The sequence below is a fragment of the Rhinopithecus roxellana genome, chromosome 6, assembly GCF_007565055.1.
Source record: "Rhinopithecus roxellana isolate Shanxi Qingling chromosome 6, ASM756505v1, whole genome shotgun sequence".
Classification (NCBI taxonomy): Eukaryota; Metazoa; Chordata; class Mammalia; order Primates; family Cercopithecidae; genus Rhinopithecus; species Rhinopithecus roxellana.
Window position 1 is genome coordinate 83,696,108 of NC_044554.1, and position 12,659 is coordinate 83,708,766.

The 12,659-nt window shown below is 42.6% G+C and overlaps 1 protein-coding gene across 1 annotated transcript in view; it reads left to right on the top strand.

The window, feature by feature from the left end:
* ABCA13 (ATP binding cassette subfamily A member 13) overlaps nt 1-12,659 on the top strand; it is a 520,700-nt gene that overhangs the window by 104,483 nt on the left and 403,558 nt on the right. Inside the window, exons 20-21 of the mRNA XM_010374424.2 lie at nt 4,498-4,616; nt 11,850-12,013. Coding sequence (XP_010372726.2) covers nt 4,498-4,616; nt 11,850-12,013 — 283 coding nt within the window. The remainder of the gene's footprint in view (nt 1-4,497; nt 4,617-11,849; nt 12,014-12,659) is intronic.

Sequence of the window (12,659 nt, forward strand, 5' to 3'; positions counted from 1 at the left end):
CGTATTTCAACCTATGTGAGAGGATTAAATAAAATGAGTCACCTCCAAGGGGCTTGCCCTTAGGAGATGCCTTGAACCTGCTAGTTTCCCTGCCCTGCAAGTTGGAGATGCATCTCCCTGCCTGCCATTGGGAAAAGTACTTCTCAGCTCACAGAGCTAGTTCATAAGTAAAAATTGGTGATTCACGGACTGTCTATCACAGGGTTTGTTCTAATCTGCTCACTCACCTCTTTTTTTGAAATACAAATGGTTCTTTGAACAGAAGAATTGATTGGTCATTGGGTCTAAGAAACATGGAAAAGAAGTAAAAAACAGACAGAGAAGTGAGACAAGCCTGGTTAAAAATGAAACCCCAATTGCTGTGTAGGGGTTTTGCATTTTTTTTTTCTTTTAAGATAATCTATATTTCTAATTAGATGTTATGAACATTGGTGATTAGGAATATTGCTTTCTATTGTCAAATAGAAAGCATTAAAATGTTACAATCTAAGTACAAGTTAGGATGGTCAGTACATGATTTCAGCATGTGGAATTGTGCTCAGGTAAAATTCAAATCAAACTTCTTCCTCATTCTTGAATGCTTCTCTGGCATATTGAATTCAGCCATGTTTGAAGACATAATTATTTTGACATTTCACAGTCAGCTAATGTAATGGTTTTTAAATGAATTAAACATTCATTAATGTATGAATTTATATTTATTTTGCCATTCTGTGTTGCAGCTGCTAAATTAATATAGCATACTTGAGATTACATTACTAACAGATAATTAATTTTTAATTTTTATATTTTATTTCAAGGAAACTCAAGCATAACTAACATTTAAACTGCCACCCCACTGTCCTTATTGAATTGTTACTCCATCCTGTAGAATAGGAGGGCAGTGACAGATCCCACGAAGTTAAAAGGGTGGGGTGGAATTGACCAACATGGGTGCCTCTCCCATCATATAAAGGGAAGAAGAGTCAGGTCTGTTATTACTATTGTTGTTGAAAATGCACTGTATTTTCTTCATATTACAGAGTTGAGTTTAGTATCTCCAGTAGGAAAGTTGTCACTTTCCTCCTCCTGATTTAACGCTTTAAGGATGCCAAGGACAATTGCAGGAGAGCTCATACAACAGAAGGAACCTCAGTAGGCAGCTGCTTTAATCTTCCAGTTTCCCTAATTGACAAATTGAGGCCCAGAGAGTGAGAGTGAGTGCAAGTTTCCCAGGGTTTCAGAGTGAAGCAGTCAGAGCCCATTTCTAGTTGAAGAGACCTGAGAGGGTCCATGGGGCTGAAGGGAGGAGAGGGAAGGGGTCCAGAGAGTGCTGGCAGATCTGGAAAGCCAGAGTGGGTCTGAATGTGTCCTCGGAGGCAAGAAGAGGGGCCATAGCAGGTAGGAAGGGCTGGAGCCAGGGATTTGAAGAGGCAATGAGAGGTGGAGAAAGAGGGTACCTGAGAAAGTTGGAGGAGCCAAGGCTCAAAACCAGCTCTTGCTAGTGTCAAGACAGTTGTCAGGTGTTCTTGAGGGTGGTGACTTTGAGGGCAGGCTTCAAGATGTATTAGATGTGAGGCAGATGGAGACCAGATGGCCTGACAGCCCAGCACTGCATCCCATGATCATATCATCCCTGACCTAACCTTGCAGGAATGCTGGGCATGGTCACTGTTGACTCCACGTTCCTCATTTTACATTGAGGAAGCAAGGGGCTGACACAGCCCACAGCTTGCCTAATGCCATACATTATGTCAGCTTTTTCAGGGTGCATTCTCTGCTCTTTTAGGTTTGAAAAACATGATTTATAAACACATTGTTGTGTCTTTCCTGGACCAGAGGATATATTTATGCTTAAAGATAAGTGCTGTGATATTTAACAGCACATTATCAACTTCATTTCTTTTTTTTTTTTTTTTTTTGAGATGGAGTCTTGCTCTGCCACCCAGGCTGGAGTGCAGTGGCTGGATCTCAGCTCACTGCAAGCTCCGCCTCCCAGGTTTACGCCATTCTCCTGCCTCAGCCTCCCGAGTAGCTGGGACTACAGGCACCCGCCTCGTCGCCCGGCTAGTTTTTTGTATTTTTTAAGTAGACACGGGGTTTCACCGTATTAGCCAGGATGGTCTCGATCTCCTGACCTCGTGATCCGCCCATCTCGGCCTCCCAAAGTGCTGGGATTACAGGCTTGAGCCACCACGCCCGGCCTATCAACTTCATTTCAAATTTTAATAAGAGAGTACTTAACAGACATATTTTACATTTCCTACAATAAAGATATCTGTCTTTGAAATTGGTAAAATGAGATTAATGAGAAAAGAAAAACAGGGCATCATGGTGGGTTGCTTCTGGAAAGCATGATTTTGGGTATATGGTATCTACTCTGCATTTTATGTGGTTGAAAACTGTTTTATTGATTAATAAATTGTATATTTTAGAGTAGTTTCATATTCACAGCAACCTTGAATCGAAGGTGCAGAGATTTCCCACATACCCCCTTCCCCATCATAGCCCCCCTCATTATCAGAGTGGGACATTTGTTACAGTTGATGAACCCTCACTGACACAGCATCGTTCCAAGTCCACAGTTCATGTTGGGCTTCGCTCTTGGTGTTGTCATTCTATGGGTTAGGACAAGCGTATAATGATGTACATCCAATGTTATAGTATAACACACAGGGTTTTACTGTCTGAAGGATCCTCTGTGCTCTGCTCATTCATCCCTCCCTCCCCTCTAGCCCCTGGCAACCACGGATCATTTTATTGTCTCCATAATTTTTGTCTTTTCCAGTACATCATTGAGTTAAAATCATATAATATGTAGCCTTTTCAGATGGCTTCTTTCACTTAGTAATATGCTGGAACTGTTTTTCCTTCCTTCCTTCCCTCCTTCCTTCCTTCCTTCCTTCCTTCCTTCCTTCCTTCCTTCCTTCCTTCCTTCCTTCCTTCCTTCCTTCCTTCCTTCCTCTCTCTCTCTCTCTCTCTCTCTCTCTCTCTCTCTCTCTCTTAGACAGAGTCTTGCTCTGTCACCAGGCTGGAGTGCAGCGGTGCGACCTCGGCTCACTGCAACCTCTGCCTCCCAGGTTCAAGCAATTCTCCTGACTCAGCCTCCTGAGTAGCTGGGATTACAGGCAGCTGTCACCACACCTGGCTAATTTTTGTATTTTTAGTAGAGATGGGGTTTCACCATATTGGCCAGGATGGTCTTGATCTCCTGACCTCATGATCCGCCCACCTCAGCCTCCCAAAGTGCTGGGATTACAGGTGTGAGCCACTACGCCTGACCCAGAACTGTTTTTCTAAAGGACTTTTGAGAAACAATTTATTATTAATAATTTAAGAGTCAGGATAACATTTTTTCTTTAATTAAAAAAAAAGATTTTCTTTCTTTTAAAAATGTATTTTATTTTCTGTCACAACCAAGCATCTAGGAAGTGCAAAGCCCTGCCACCCCACTGTCCTTATTGAATTGTTACTCCATCCTGTAGAACAGGATGGAGTAACAATGTGCTAGGTGCCACAATGACAGGAAGGCAGTGATAAGAAAAGTTGCTCGTGGTGGCAGATCTTGTGCAGATGGATTTACCGTGCAGTGGGCGACCACATAGGGAGGTGAGCACACAGGCATCTACACAGCAGGGAATGGAGAGGCTCTGCTCAGCCTGGGAAAGGTGGGTGTCTGGAGGCAGAGCTCTAAAAGATAGGTAGGTTCAGGAAGGGAGAAGTGGTGCCTTGTATCCGATGGCCTTGAGGAGACAGGAGGGAGACAGGGCATGAGTGCCGAGAGGTGGAGGCAGCTGAGATTTTGGAAAGACTTTGGATGCAACGTGGAGCCTTTGCACAGATTCCTGTAGTGGGGGATCTCCTTTGAGGAAGAGCCCTATGGCTCAAAGCATAAGGCAGATTGGAAGGGTGAGGTGGGGGTGGGACTGTTAAGAGCATAGCAGTTTCCTGGGCGTGATCTATGGGTGCTGGACAGACGCACAGATGGAGAGACATTGGGAGGTCACCCTGAGCAGATGCGGAGGTTGGTTGGCTATGAGGACCAGGGGGAGGAGAGTCATGACTGGCTTCCAGGAAGTGACTTGTGAGGCATGGGGCATGGAGAAGACCACATATAGTGTGTAATTCATCCTTCAAACGGGGGCACTTTTGAGAATGACAAGCGGGCACCGTTCATAACGACGCAAGAATAAGTGAAAAGCAAGTCTGTCCTGGGCAAACTGGGGTGAATGAGTACCCCACTTGTAGGGGATACAGGGAAAGGAGCCACTTTGGGGACGTAGAGAAAATTAATATTTACAAAATCAATTAGGCCAAGAAAAACAAAATCTTTATTTTATTACCTTTGGAACTCAAAAGGCACAGCTTTACCCTCATCATCTGAATGTTCATCTTGATGATTTAAGGAATGTTTAGGAATTTGTATCACTTTGAATCTTTAAAAAGTGATTTTGTGAGAGTGGCTAGCTCAGGAGAGGACTGTCTATTATTTATTTCTCTGTGTGTTTCCTCTGGCAGAAAACCCTTCCTGGACCAAGGACATTTTGTGTGCTACTCTGAGTTGCAAGCAAGGTGGGATAAGGCATCTCATTTTATCTGCTATACAAGGAGTCACTTTGGCGCAGGACCATTTCCAGGTTTGTCATCTTTAATATTTCAGAGAATTTCATGTTCATGACTATTGGCCCTTGCAAGGCAGTCGAGTTATTCAAACCTTGCTGCTTGGCTCTTATAACTACAGCAACGGTGTCACACACAGTCTTGTTGCAAGTCGGGCTTGCAGAATGACTGCTCACCCTTCCTCCCTCTTGCCTCTCCCAGTGGTGTGCTGGGGTTGAGTGGCATTGATTTATGAGAGCTGATTGTTAAATTTTCGGGAATTTTGCAAGCTGATTATTAAACATTGATATCATCATAATAAATAAATTACATAAACTTATGATGAAATAAATCATGTTAGAAACATAAGAAGTAATTACTCAAGATTCATCACTTCCTAATTATTTTAGTATGTTTTGCTGTTATCTATCTTCCCGAGATGATTTGCTTTCGTTGTATCCACATGATGGAAATACTATGCAGTCTTGTGCTAAGTGCAGTTTTTCCCATCTCTATGTTTAGTGACGTTATGGTGGCAGCTTGAACTGGGCCATGCGGGGGCATTTGCACCATGGAAATTGGCAAGTGCTCCAAATCAGATTTTTTTTTTTCTGGAGAGTTAGTTTTTAAATATTTACCAACCCAGCACTGGCTCTAACTAATTGAATACACCGGCTAGTACCAAAAATTGATGGCTGAATGGGAACCAGCATAGCAGTTTCCTTTTTATTAAATTGGACACATGCCCAATAGGCTCCCATGTAGGGTATCCAACTACAGCTAAGTCAGAGAATGTGACTTTTATTTGGGGCCCACTCCTTTGTCCTAGAATTAAAGACCCCTGGGCCCCTAGGCAGGCCTGATCTTCCCGACAAGCTTGGACAGTGGTGATGTCTTTCCAACAATGCAGCGAAGACCTGTCTTTCTTCTAGGTCTGGTTCTGAATGTTATTTCTTGCTTTTGTGATGCATATGTCTGTGAGCATGAGATTATCACAGAAAGCAGAGAAATAGATGATGCCGAGAGAGAAGAGAGATAGCCATGCCAGACTCCCACAGCATAGCAAGTGTGTAGAATGCCATGTCTTGGTGAAGTGTCAGGAGGGAGTGAGAGCTGCTGGTCCCTAATCAATGTCTTGTGGCCTTTGGAGGAGTTGCGCATGTCAGCAGGAAGCCCTGAGCAGTCCCTAGCAATGACTGATTCTACAACCCCATATTCACATTGATTTATTTAGAAGATCAAATTCTTATTTCCAGGTTGTGCAGATCTTTGTCAGATATTAAATGTGGATACAGAAAAAAAAAATCCTCAGAGACAATTTTTTTTTTTTTTTTTGACATGGAGTCTTGTACTGTTGCCCGGGCTGGAGTGAAATGGTGTAATCTCAGCTCACTGCAACCTCTGCCTCCCTGATTCAAGCAATTCTCCTGCCTTAGCCTCCCCAGTAGCTGGGATTATAGGTGCCTGCCACCACACCAGGCTAATTTTTGTATTTTTAGTAGAGACAGGGTTTCACCATGTAGGCCAGACTGGTCTCGAACTCCTGACCTCATGATCTGCCCACCTTGGCCTCCCAAAGTGTTGGGATTACAGGCGTGAGCCACCATGCCTGGCCCCTCATATACAGACAATTTTTTAGTGGTGAGTGAAGGTTATAATAATAAAATAGTCAAGAGACTCCAGCTTTCAAAGCAACTGACCCAAAGACTGTATTTATAGTTCAAATTGTTATATGATTGTCAACAAGTCTGGCTGGTAACAGTTGAATTAGTTTTGCTGAAGAGCAGAAGTTCCTGTCTTTAATGACAAAAATAGTATGTTGCTTACTTCAGGATGCAAAGCTTTTAGGATGGGTCTGTGGGTCAAGGGCTTCAAGTATGTGAGACTTTTAGAAATATGAATCTTTTTCAGGCTGTGGGATATGAAGTGCCCAACAGAGGTGGGCCAAGAGCACAATGCCATTTGTTAGTTTTCAATATCTAAATAATTATTTTAAATATAGGTTTCTCAGTAGCAACATGGAATTCCCATTGGAAGAGAAAGTTTCAGCTGATCAAATCGATATGACAAAAGTTTTGGGGCTGTCAACTCCTTACCCTCTTCCACCCTTTGTTCCAAACAGTAAAAAGCAGCAGTAAAGAGATGAATGGGCAGCAGAAATTAAATTTCAGATATGACAGCAAGTGCCCACTGTATCTCCTGGGATAAGCTGAGTTGGAGAATGTGGCTGGAACTTCAGGTTGGGTGGGGGCTTCCTACTGCCTCTTTAGATCTAGACCTTTGGGTCCACCTGTGCACATTTATCCCCTATTTCCTGATTCCAGGCCTGACCTAGCCAGAGAAGGAGAGTCTGATAGGTGTTGTCTTTTACACATGGTGGTTTTACCAGATCCCAAAAGTATAGCCTGATGAATGTCAATCTCAACCTTTGTCCTAGATGCTTCTCCTTACCTGGAGCCTGGTACACCTGTGCTGAAGAAACTTGGAATTTTTCTTCCAGTAGTCCTTGCTACTGGGGTAGAATGTGCACTTTTCTACTTTATAATCCCCTGTATGTCAAAATTATTATTTTGTTAAATTTAAGAATAACATCCATAGCAGGAACATTATAAATGCATTGAATGAAAATTAATTTGCATGCAGTTACAAATTATGAACTAGAGGTTCTTTGCTATAAGGGAATACTCCATGGTAGAGCCCTCATACAATGGGTTTAATTCAATCTATGTTCTCAAGAGTGAGTTGGTCCCTAAAGGGATATTCACCGATATCTGTTGTTCTGACCTAGTTGTATCTGTGCATTGGTATGCTCAAAAAGGGATCTCTTTGGAGCAAGAACACCGAGCCTCTGAAATGCTTGGGTGAGAGAATTGGAGAAGGTTTAGAGAACTTCACGCTCAGAAAAAACAAAACAAAACAAAACAAAATGCAGAGTGTGAAAGTCCAAGGGCTTCTATGCATGTTACTAGAAATGTGCATGTAGCTTGGAGTCTTGAGGTTGGACCTAGACATCTCTCTGCCTTGCAGATGCTCTGCCTGAGTTTGCTGCCATCCTTTTCCTTTCTGCTTTGCTGTGGTTACATTCAGACAACAAATGGGGTCCGTGCACATTAGGGGCAGTGGGTGAGGGAGGGCCGGAGGAGGCTGTGTCTCCTGCCATAGAGCAGGCCGCGGAAACTTAAGTGAAGAAAGGAAAGAAGTCTGTATCCTTGAGCGCTGCCACACGATAGAAAATGGAGACTGGCTTGAGCTGACCGCTCCCTGTCAGACTCCTTCAAGTGTTACTCACACAATGCAGGGGTTCAGTTGCTTGGCAGGTATCAACTCAATGACCACAACCAACGAGGATTTAGCAATGAGATTTAAGTAAGCAGAATACCAGGGATGGTTCCCAAAGTAGTGCCTCTGAGCTGGGGACTGGGTTAGGTTTTATCAACATCGTGTAATGAGGATCTGATTGACTGGATCCTGCCCTGGGTGATGCCAGAGCTCAATGCAATTGGATCCTGGATCCTGCCATGCACTGTCCGTTTTTTAATTCAGTCCCCGCTCCTCAGTCCGAGCACTCCGGTTCCCGCTGTGGTTGCATACTGGTTCATCTGGGCATGCTCGGGTTATGTGACCTGAGGGACCATGGCAACTGAAAAAAACTCACAACTTCGTTACGTAAAAGTTGAACCAGATGGGCCGGGTGCGGCTAACATAGACAGCAGACACCACTCCACCTGCCCAGCCCCTCAACCTCCATATGCGGAGTCTCACTCCTCTCCTCCCTATCTGAGCCAGGCATTGACACAGACTGCCTCGCCCAGCTCCACATCACTCAGCTCCCAGGACTTTCCCTGGGCTCCTCTTGCATCCTTCACCAGCTGTCTCCAATTCCACGCCTGGCTCCTCTATGTGGCAGAAGGACCCAGGCTGTGTCCAGACCCTTTCTTTTCTCAGTCTATGCTCACATGCTAGCTAATCTTATCCAGATTCATTTGCAACCTAAAAACCCCAATTACTTCCTGACAACTTCCAAATTTCCTTCTCCAGCCAATACCTCCCCTGACCTTCACGCTCCTGTGTTCAGTTACATTCCCTTTCAGATGTCAAACAGGCCCCTCAACTCTACTCATGTGAAAAAAAAACAAAAAAAAACCTCTTCATCTTTCCATGTAATTTTTCCTTCCCCTGGTATTTTTTCCCTCAGATGCCAGGGACAACAACGCTGGCATACTTGTTTAGTCTTTCTTTCTTTCTTTTTTTTTTCAGTTAGAAAACTCTCCCTTCTACCTTCCAAATGTTTCCATGATCTGGCCATGTTCCACCACCTCCACCAGCACCTTTCTGATCCGAACCAGCTCTCCCTTCCTCCTCCCCTTGCCTCCATCCCTAATGCAGTAGCCAGAGTGATCCTTCCAAAACATCATCAGACGGTGTTACTCCTTTGCTGAGAGTGCCCAGTGTCTTCCAGTCTTATTTGGAATTAAATGTCTGATTTCTAAGGGAGGCCACTGCTAGGTCCTGCTGTCTGGGTGGCACATCCCTCCCTCTGCCCTCCCAGGCACTCTCTTCTCCACTTTGCTGGCTCCTTTGCACCCAGCTCAGAGCCTTTGCATCTGCTGCTTCCTCACCTGCAGTGTGCTTCCCTAAAGATGCTAAGAAGTCCTTCGTCTTGCACCTCCAGCACTGCCCCAATCCCCACCTTATTTTCCTCCAGGTCACCTGTGACATGCTGACCAGTTTGCCCCTGTGGCTGTCTGTGGGTAGTGTTCCTGCACTGGAGTGTGAACCTCATGGAGGTAGGAGTTTTGTCTCCTGTGTTCACAACTCTCAGTCCAGCACCTATCTTGGGCCTGGCACTTGGCAGGTGCTCCATAAGTATTTGTTGAATGAATGAATGAATAGTCCTATAAGATTTCTGTTCAAGTTCCACTCCCAAATCACTTGGGGAAAAAAAGAAACTTATAAAATGAATGACAATAATAGATGAATTGGAGTCAAGAAGTCGCATGCTTTGCAATAATCTATTGGCTGGTTTAGTTCCCCCCACAGTGAGATTTTGAGGTTTGGTTGAGGTGGTGGTGACAGTGGCATGAGTGCGCTGATCATGGATTAATGTTCATCAGTTCCTGAGAAGTCTTCACTCCGCTACTAAATCTACCTCAGCTGTGCTGGGGGCTCCATCTCAGGGCGGCCTCCAGAGCTCAGCTCCCAACCTTGACTTTTCAGCAGTGTTCACATTTCCTTGGAACATATATTTGTTAGCTCCCTTTCGTCCGTTGAATGGTTCATGATTTTTCTTTGCAAGAGAAACTGACAGTGGTTTTGAAAAAAAATTTAAAGTTTTATTTCGGCAGAAATATTATCTAAGTGTTGACCTACATATGATACCTTCCCATAATTGGTGCAACATGGAACTAGGCCTCCAATATCAGTAAGAATATAGTGATATAAATAAAATGTGATGAAGCAAATAAATTCTGATGATGTAAAATATTTATAGTAGAATAGCTGTGTCTAGGGAAAGTGTATAGATTCATGTGTATGTTTATAGACATAGACGTTATATGTTTGTGGTATTTTTCAGGTTGTTTTAAATTTTAAATTACCTATATTTGTCATTTAATTCCACATATGGCAAGTGTTTTGCATGTTGTCAATTAGTAGGTATTATTCTAAAGGTTTTCTTTTTTGGCAAAATGATTGGTCTTTTAAAAAACTGATTGTTTCCAGGAAGATACTGATAAGATGTCCATGAAATCTTAGAGGTGGGGGCTGGAGATACGGAGGGTGGGGACCTACTTCTAGAGTCTTTCCAGATGTTCCTCAGAGTCTCAGGAGCCTCTCCACCTGCAGCGGGCAGAACAGGAGCCTCCCAGACTGCACTGCTGACCTTCAGAGCAGGGCAAATCCAGGTTTTATCCACCTCACATATGAATAGCCACATATGATTTCTTTCTAATCATTGTGTTTGTGGCTGTGAATTTTGAAAAGCCTAAATTTTCTTTAAAATTTTTTTATTTTCATATTTATTTTTAGTAGTATATATTTAAAACGTACAACACAATGTTTAGATAAACACACAGAGTGACATGATTACTACAAACAAATGAGCATATCTGTCATCTCAGAGTTATCTGTGTGTCGTGCGTGTGTGTTAAGAGCACCTAAAATCTACTTTCTTAGCAGGCTTCAGTATGTAATACAATATTAGCAACTATAATTCTCATGCTGTATATTACTTCTCTAGATGTGCCCATTCTACGTAACTGCAACTTTATACCCTTTGACCAACATCTTCATTCCTCCCACGTTCGTTCCTGGTAACCATGACTCTATGCTTTGTTTCTATGGGTTTGACTTTTAAAAAGTTTGACTTTACATGTAAATGAGATTGTGTAGTAGTTTTCTTTTTGTGGCTGACTTATGTCACTTAGCACATCTTCTGGGTTCATGCGTGTTGCTGCCAATGGCATAATTTCCTTCTTTTTATGGCTGAATAATATTTTATTGTATGTAATGTCATATTTTCTCTATTCATTCATCTCTTTAGAAACATTTTGGCTGATTCTATATCTTGGCTTTTGTGAATAATGTAAATATCTCTTTGGGATGTAATTTCATTTCCTTTGGCTTTATACCCAGAAGTGGGATTTCTGGATCATATGGTAGTTCTATTTTTAATATTTTGAGAAATCTTCATACTGTTTTCCATAATGGCTGTAGCAGTTTACATTTCCACCAACAGGGCACAAGGTTTCCCTTTCCTGCACACCTTCACCAATTCGTTATTTCTTGTCTTTTTGGTAACAGCCATCCTAACAGGTATTGTGGTTGATTTGCATTTTCCTGATGATGAGTAAAGTTGAGCACCTTTTCTTTCACCTGTTTGCCATCTTTATGTCTTCTTTGGATAACGTCTGTTCAGCTTCTTTGGCCTTTTTAAAAATTGATTTATTTGTTTTTCTGCTATTGAATTGTGTGTGTTCCTAAGAACAGAGCTTCGGGAAGTTAAGAGCCAGGCCATTTGGTGGAGAATTGCGTGTTCTCTGCTATATGTTCAAGAACATGCTGTCTTGCCTGGCTGGCTAGCAGCAGAGCCGTGAGTAAAATTTGGGCTTCTGTATTTCCACAGCCAAGGGCTCTTTCTCCTACTGTGGAATGCACAGAAGCAACTGACATGATTGCTTGTTCTCTGTGTTTCCTGAGACTAATAAGAATAAACTAAAATCTTACAAATAAGTATGTGTGTTTCTAACCTATATCATTGCTATGTTTTCTAGGAAATTGAAAAGATATGGTCCTTGCCCAATCAGCTAAACTGTGAAAGTCTTGGCAAGAATCTTTCTAGCACCTTGGAAAGCTTCAAGAGCAGCTTGGAAAATGCCACTGACCAGGACTGCACATGCCAGCCGAGGCTGGAGATGGTGCAGCAGCACTTGCACATGTACGCTCTGATATTCTTTCATGCCCTCCCCAGTACTTCCATTCGTAGAGAGGATGTCTAGCACTTTTAAAATGTGAATTTCAGACAGTAGTCTGTACAACATACTCTTAATGTACATATTAATACGTATTCTCCAAACATCAAAGTTTTCCATGACAATTTTTAAGTGGTAAAATGTAACAGCAGCATTAATCAGAAGGCTAACTTTATTGGCGACCAAGATATTAGATAAAAGAATGTAATCCACAACGCTTGGTGGCAAATGCCTGTAATCCCATCTAATGGGAGGCTGATGTGAGAGAATCACTTGAGGCTACAAATTTGAGACCAACCTGGGCAACATAGCAAGACCTTGTCTCTAAAAAGTAAAAGCAACAATAACAAAAAAATGAGCAGGATTTGGTGCAGTGCATTTTTGATCCCAACCACATAGGAGGCTGAGGCAGGAGGGTTACTTGACCCCAGGAGTTTGAGGCTGCAGTGAGCAGTGATTGTGCTACTGCACTCCAGCTTGGCTGACAGATAAAAGGCCTGTCTCATAAATAAATAAATAATTTCTGTATGAGCAGGCAAATATTTTTCTTTTCTTTTCTTTTCTTTTTTTCTTTTTTCTTTTTTTTTTTTTTTGAGACAGAGTCTTGCTCTG